The following is a 7,765-nucleotide window of genomic DNA, read 5'->3' as shown; positions in this document are numbered from 1 at the left end:
AAATAAAGAAAATTATGCAACAAAGGATAAAAAGAAAAATAATTACTAATCAATATATATTTCACATATATTAATTTTAGTTACAGTTAAATTGTTATGTGAATTGATCGTGGGCAGCAGTTTCCTTTTATATGTATGGTTTTACCTATTAAATCTGTTTTATCATTTAATTGGTAGTTTAATTATATAGTACTGTATAAAGGTGCAAATCCTACTAAAGCAAACTAGAAAAGAAAGAGCAAGGGGATATTGCAGATGCAATGATCTAATACATGTGTGATCAGCTAATTGTAAAATTGGCTGATTTGTCATTAATTTTTTCTTCTAGTGGTTTTTGCTTAATGAATTCACTTATTTAGCTTTATGCAACTTTTGTGTTTGTAAGTTTGTGCATTCTCAACAGGGTGATGGACTTCAAGTGAAAGTGAACAAGCTGTTATCTGCAAAGACACTTCTTCCATATGACTATTACTACTTAGAAACTGCAGGCCGCCAACAATCAGGGTTAGTATCTTTGTTGCTTTTCTTGAAGACTCATGTATTCGTCATATCATGCAACTGCCAAATGTGTGTATGAGTGTACCTTCTTTTACAGACTGATGAAGTGTATCCATATTATATCAATAATCACTTAAGCTTCAAAGTGATGTATCATAGAGATGAAGAAGTGAATTCTGTTAGAATTGTGGGGTTTGAAGTTACTCCTAACAGGTTACCTTTTTAATTGTGTTGTTGGACTTGTTCAAAGACTGTTATTATTTCATTCCTTCAGGATTTGATGCATTGCTTTTTTCCTTCAGCATTGAGCACGAGGTCCAGTGGGATAATACTAATAGAATGAATGTGTCGACATGCAACAATAGCAACAGATACATGTTTGAAAAGGGTGGTGGTGTTTCTCTACAGGAAATTTATGCAGGCGCAGATATCATATTTTCATATGATGTTGCCTACAAGGTATCTCCTTTTCTTTTCTTGATTTTTGGAATGGTTTTATTTTTCCATATGAATCATCCTTCAGCAAATCTCCGGTGTAGGAGAGTGATATCAAGTGGGCATCAAGGTGGGATGCCTACCTCTTGGTCAATGATGGACAAATCCACTGGTTCTCAATTGCCAACTCCTTGTTGATCATGCTCTTCCTCTGTGGCACAGTGGCAATGATCATGATACGGACTCTGCGCAAGGGCATTGCAAGCTATGATCAACTGGAAAGCAAAGACGAAGCTCATGAAGAAACGGGGTGGAAGCTGGTCCATGGCGATGTTTTCAGACCGCCTTTGAATGTGGAAGTGGTGTGTGATCTGGACTTCAGACGCTTGGGACGACACTTGCGACAATGATCTTTGTGTTGCTAGGCTGCTTCTCCTATTTCAACCATGGATGGCTCATGACTGCCATGGCTTCTCATGAGCTTCTTTGGTGGCTATTCCTCTGCTCATCTCCACAAAATGTTCAAGACCACAGACTGGAAGAGGGGTGCCTTGAAAACAGCCCTTCTCCTCCCCGGTATTGTTCTCTCAGTGTTCTTTTGCAGTAAGAACTCTTATTTGCGGTGAAATGTTATCTTCGGGCGTACCCTTTGGAACAGTGCTTGCACTTTTGATCCTGCGGTTTGGAGTTTCAGGTCCATTAGTGTTTCTTGGTGGCTATTTTGGTAACAGAAAGACTGCCTTTGAAGCTCCGGTGGAAACCTGTAAAATCCCAAGAAAGATTCCTAAACAGCCATGGTACCTCAGACCCATCTTTTCTATACCAATGGGAGGCATTATTCCGTTTGTATCGGTTCTCATTGAGCTTCAGTTCATCCAGTGGTCTTCTGCTATCTGCAGTTGTGCAGTGAAGACTACAAGTGGTGGTGGAGAGCCTTCTTGAATGGTGGCTCCTCTGCATTCTTCCTTCTTGTGTATTCAGTTTTCTACTTCTTCGCTAAGTGGGAGATCGTAATGCTGGTATGTGGGATTTGGTACGCAGGTTATATATTTGTCGTGTTGTGTGCTTTCTTCGTGGTGACTGGCTCAGTCGGCTTCTACGCCTGCTTATGGTTTGTCAGGATGGTCTATTCATCCGTGAAGATTGAGTGAAGTGGAATTATGTTATATTTTACAAAATGTGACTTTTACTTCTGTAATTTTGAATGTAATCTACTTTACTTCTAGGAACTGCAAATTGCCCAAATAAAATATGAAATTTAGTCAAGATTTGTTTGTAATAGTTCTAATACAAAGCTACAAGAGAGCATTTTATCAACTAGAAGTTGTATCTTCCATAAAATATTTTTTAGAGAAGTGAAGCAATGAATAATTGCTCCTTTCACATTCAAACATACAAATCTCCAAATCTTGCAAAGCAAAGGTAGATCTTGGTCGAAGCACGAAGAGATGAACGTGTGCGCGGCCTCACTTTGTCGTCTCGACGCACACTCCATCCCATCTCCGTGATTACATTTGCAGAAAAATCAAAGTATAGCTATATACATACAAATGATTACCTAGAAAATCTTCAGAGGCTCTGGACTTGACAGTGTGTTGTATGTATGCACAACTTCACTCACCAAAGCCCCCAAGAAAAAACAATCACATCTAAAGCACGACGAACAACCTGCACCACGGCAGCTAGAGCGTCTCATAAACCCTCAACTACAGACAATCTCGACACAGAGCTTTTTCATCACACTTGGACATGGATCACCTCCAAAGATCTGGGGTGTCACAGGCACCGTGCAAAAAGTTTGGCCGATGCAGTACTGCAAAGCCCGGTTATGGTAATGAGAAGTCGAAAATTAGTTCAAGAAACATCTCAACAAGATCTAGTAGTAGTGATATAGAGAGGAGATATAAGTGTACCTTCTCAAAAACGTCGTACGAATGGAACGCGTGGCAGCTTCCTTGTCGAAAGTTACCACAAGAGCCCTGAGGCGTTCCGAAGCTAGCAAATTTGATGGATGAGATCTTCTGCCCTGCATCACAAGAGAGGTGTTTGTCCACTTTTCCTGATGCTTGTAGCTGATAGTTCACTAGGGTTGGCTGCCACTCGTATATGTCCGAGCATACGCTTGCTACTTCTCGTTTCGTTAGAGTGATGCCGCTTGGATTACCTCCCCATTCCTCAAAGACAAAGAGAAGATTGCCAGTTGGGCGGAGCCACGAGCGAGGAACATGGTACCTGTAAGCTAGAGTTAGGAATCTCGGTTTGATCGACGAATCTAAAACTAGACGAACAAGCAGATGTTGCACAAAGATTTTTGAATTACCATCTTTGAGAAGCTTCGCCGCAGTTTCTTAGGCATTTCTTTTCATTGAACCAACCGGCATAGTTGCATTCACCACAGCTGCCGGATGCTTTGTACTGATTCCAGTAGCGCCCGATGCTCTCACCATTGATCCATATCTGACCTTTACTCATCGTGTTCAAATCTAAAGCCAACGGCTCGTTTCCTCCCGGAGCATTGAAAGTCGTCTGTCAACAGCCAAACATGCTTAGATGAACCTACCTAACATGAACCTGAGCAAAGCACCAAAGTTCTCAAAGCAAAATATACTCACCTTGTACCATGTTAATGGCTGCCTTTGTGCAACATAGGATCCTTCAACCCACTCAACGTTCGAGATTCCACTGAGAGAATTAAGACTTAGAGATTCCCCCTTCAGACCAACCTGTCCACCAAAGCCACGAAGCAAATGAGGGGGAGAAAGAACTAAATGATGAAAAGAGGGTGTTGAAATGATAAAAATATCACCTTGTAAGTCCATTTCTGCCATGTCAAGTCTCTTCTCCCTCCGTTAAGGCCACTGAGTGAAACAGGGCCTAGGACGCCAGCATTCCACGTCTCGAAATGAGGCCCCACGTTCTGAGAAAAACATTGAAAGATAAGAATATCAAGACTATGAACAAGTAATCAAAAAAGAATTTTCTTCAACAATATATCCTACTATATGTTTATCAGAAAGATGGCCTAGCACGTTTGGATGTAGTTGAGAAAGGGAAAAGGAGACTAACTGGGAGCCCAACCGCAATGCTCAGCAGAGAGATTTTGTTAACACCAGCTCTTAGATTCACACCTTTACTGAAAGTTAGCTTAGGCATATCTTGACTTCCATAGGTAGTTCCTGCTAGAAATTACATTAGTGGAAATATGTGTGTTCTGATGCATAAGCAAAAGGCAGATTTGCAAAACATCAATACAGAAAACAATTGTGCCAAAAACTTACATTAAAACTTGATCAGCCTTGGGTAATGGGGGTAGTATAGAAGAAATGAGAGAGGTTCGGATCATCCGACTCCAATGATTCCCACAAATCTGGGTTCAACTTTATCTTACGTGGTCGAGGCACAGCCGAATCCACAACCACAGGATGTTTGTTCATCAATCTTGGGCACTCTTTTATGGAGATAGCTTCAATGGAGTTGCAAATGATGGTTGTTCCCTTACATAGGCTCTCCAGTGTAGGAAGCTCTTTCAACTTCAACTTTTTTTAATTTAGGGAGGGTAAGGGAACCTGTTCCTTCATCTCTGAATATCTCTTGTATTTCTCCACACTTTCTCATAGAAATAACTTGAAAGCTGGGAACTCCTGATAGTGGTATCCCCACCTTCCTCAGTCTTGGCAGCTTATCTAACTTATGTATTTTAATTTAGGGAGGTTGAGGGCACTTGTTCCTTCATCTTCAAATATCTCTTCTATTTCTTCGCACGCTGGTATGAATATCTTCGAGGTTGGGAACTCCTGATAGTGGTATCCTCACCTTCCTCAGTCTTGACAGCTCTTTTAACCGTAAGGTTTTTAATTTAGGGAGGGTGAGGGAACCTGTTCCTTCATCTTCGAATATCTCTTCTAATTTCTTCACACTTGATGATACGAATATCTTCGAGGTTGGAAGCTCCTGGTAATGGTATCCTCATCCTGTTACACTTATAAATTGTTAACTTTATCAGAGAGGAAAGCACAAGTTGTGCAAGTGCAGCTGATGCTCCTATTTCCCCCTTTTCGATCAACCCCTTTATATCATCCAACTCAACCAGCTCAATTTTTTCAATAGCAGATATTTGAGATGATAATCCTGCCTCACTACTCAAAATGTACTTTATTCTTCCGCATCTTTCAATTCTCAATCTCTTCAATCCATCCACTGTTACAAATTGAGGTAAAGCCGAGCAAGAAAACAAGAAGGAACAATCAAGAAGGAAATCACAGTAGGAAATTGAATGAGAAAATCGAAGAAAAAACTCTTTTGATTTGCTGTAGTATGATGATTCTATCAACTACAAGATACAACATCCCACTCGTATTGTGACAGCAAGTGTCATGCACCCGGCTTAGCCAACTTGAAATCAAAGAATTAAAATCATTCACATTTTCCACTCTTCCACAAAACTCCTCTAGCAATTTCAGATTCTCAATTTCTTCAACAGCTACTTGTACATGGAATGGTAATTCTAAGATTCTTCCTCTTGGAAGCATCTTTAATTCTTGTGCATCCATTGCAAGGAATTTGAGATTGAATAATTCCCCAACTCCTTGAGGGACTTCCGTGATGGCTGTATACGAGAGGTTTAACTCCTTGAGTTCTTTCATCTATGGCACATTTTCTAGATTACAACACGACTCAAGGAGTAATGCCTTGACGCTCTCCATGTATGAATGGCTCTCTCGCCCCTCAGCCATTCAACAATTCCCATGCGTATACATTTTTTACTTGAACCACTTTTTGCCAACACACTTCTGAGGAGCGACTAGTTATAATCAGCCTACAATATTAGACAGAAATGGGACATCCAATCTTGACTAATATACCCTTTATAAAGTAATTATGGATATTTCTAATTTAGGGAATTTTAATGTGAAGAAAATTTCAATTAATATGATACATTAAAGTCATATCTAATTAATGTAACTACAAACTTTTTCATTTTCTCTTTCTATTTTTATTCGTATTTTTTTAGGGTGTATTCTACAATTTTGTACAATATTTCTCCTTATTTAAAATTTTAAGAATTAAAAAATCAAAATTTTAAAATTAAAATCATAATTCTGAAATTCTTCTAATTAAAAATGTGAACTCAATTATTATTAATATACTAAGTACCATATATCAAATTATAATTCATTGCATGGTGAATTAGGCTAAGACTCTAGTACTATATTTTACAAAAAAAGGGTAAATATTAACTATGAAGCTCTAAACTTTTAATAAATGAGTTAAAAATATATGTGATAATTTTTTTGATAGAGGTTCGTCATAACATTCCAAAATCAATAATTTATAGAAGTTAATATTTTGGAAAGTAAATCATTAAATATGAATTTATGAAATTCATAAACTTGAACTCCCTAAATAAATAAATATAAATCATATATAAAAATTTTTATTGATTGCATGTTGTGGCAAATTGAGCAAATAACTCTATTTTATAAATAAAAGAAAATATTAACCAATATTTTTAAGATATTAAATAAATGAGTTAAGATCATGGGATTATTTTTTGATCGATGTCCAATCGTAAAGGTTCCAAAAAATTAGACATTTAAAGATATTAAAATTTTGGAACGTAAATAATAAAAATCAAAATTATGAATTGTTAAAATCAAAATTGTAAACTCATTTAGAATTAATAAATCATATATCAAATATAAATGTGTTACATATTATATTGAATTGAGCTAAGAACATGCCATTATTTTTTTGATCGAGATATGGTTGTAACATTCCGAAAAGTTAAAAATTTAAAGAAACTATAGTTTTGGAAAGCAAAGAATTCAAATCAAAACTGTAAGCTCATTTAGTAATAACATATCGTATATCAAATTTTAATTTGTTTCATAATTTTATGAATTAAGCTTAAAGCTCTATTATTTAAAGAGAAGCAAGTATATAACTTAAAATATGTTAAAAATTATATGATGGGTTAAGAACGTGCAACTATTTTTTTTATTGAGTGTCATTTATAAAATTCTAAAAATTAAGAATCATGAAATTAAAAATTGTGCAAAAAAATAATTTTTTGAAATTTGTTGTAGAAGCTACAGAGGGAAATGAATAAATCAAAATAGGATTTTAATTTACATAAAGACTTTTAATTTAGGAAGAGAGAAAGCAAAGGGAATTAATGAAATGACTATTGTAATCTGTATGTAATAAAATGATGTAAATATTATAGAAAATCATAATTGAGCCAATTGGGAAAGAGATAATTTGTTGATGGATAATTATAACCGGAGAAGAAGAAAATGAGAATTTATTAATAAAAGAAATATAATTAAAGAAGAAGAAAGTGATATAATTAGTCATTAGAGAAAAGGTGAAAGAACTTGACAAATAATGAAATAAAAATCTTTGAAATGTAATTAAATGCAAGGCACTTAGTTTAACAAATCTCATTAAGAAACTCATATTCCTTAATTAAAAAGAAACACACGTTTTATAACTATAAGGATAAAATAGTATATATGTAAAATATAAATTTAATACTAAATATAATATAATATAATATAATATAATATAATATAATATAATATAATATCAAATTACTAATTATGACAATGTCATTATGTCAAAAAATCATTCTCATATATTTATACAAAAAAATCCATTATTATTTTATATTATAGGGACTGTCTTTTTAGTCCCTAAACAATAGAAATGTATAAATTTTGATTGGTAACATTTAAAAATACACATACTTAACATAATGTTAACATAATATATTAAAATAAAATGAAAATAAAATTTCTTATATTTTTATGCAAACTTCAAACTTTTGTAC

The 7,765-nt window shown here is 35.4% G+C and overlaps 1 protein-coding gene and 1 pseudogene across 1 annotated transcript; one reads left to right on the top strand and one right to left on the bottom strand.

The window, feature by feature from the left end:
* The first annotated feature begins 407 nt into the window (after nucleotides 1-407).
* Nucleotides 408-2,084, top strand: LOC121782752 (annotated as a pseudogene).
* Nucleotides 2,085-2,620: 536 nt separating this feature from the next.
* Nucleotides 2,621-5,576, bottom strand: LOC121782749 (beta-galactosidase 1-like). Its single transcript, XM_042180694.1, has 9 exons — nucleotides 5,327-5,576; nucleotides 4,949-5,130; nucleotides 4,747-4,884; nucleotides 4,433-4,539; nucleotides 3,740-3,884; nucleotides 3,546-3,656; nucleotides 3,254-3,459; nucleotides 2,847-3,165; nucleotides 2,621-2,746 (listed from the first exon to the last, which is right to left on the bottom strand). Exons 1-9 carry the CDS (start codon nucleotides 5,574-5,576, stop codon nucleotides 2,636-2,638), a joined length of 1,569 nt encoding a protein of 522 aa, XP_042036628.1. The 3' UTR covers nucleotides 2,621-2,635.
* Between the last annotated feature and the right edge of the window lie 2,189 nt (nucleotides 5,577-7,765).

Source organism: Salvia splendens, chromosome 20, assembly GCF_004379255.2.
Source record: "Salvia splendens isolate huo1 chromosome 20, SspV2, whole genome shotgun sequence".
NCBI classification, from domain to species: domain Eukaryota; kingdom Viridiplantae; phylum Streptophyta; class Magnoliopsida; order Lamiales; family Lamiaceae; genus Salvia; species Salvia splendens.
The sequence above is the reverse complement of the archived record's forward strand: the minus strand, read 5'-3'. Positions and strand labels throughout refer to the sequence as shown.

Coding starts and splice junctions, on each gene's coding strand:
- LOC121782749 (XM_042180694.1), bottom strand. CDS start 5,576: ATGAAAGAACTCAAGGAGTTAAACCTCTCGTATACAGCCATCACGGAA. Junction 4,885..4,948: donor CAGCTGCACTTGCACAACTT/GTGCTTTCCTCT, acceptor TACCATTACCAG/GAGCTTCCAACCTCGAAGAT. Junction 3,166..3,253: donor GGCGAAGCTTCTCAAAGATG/GTAATTCAAAAA, acceptor TCTAGCTTACAG/GTACCATGTTCCTCGCTCGT.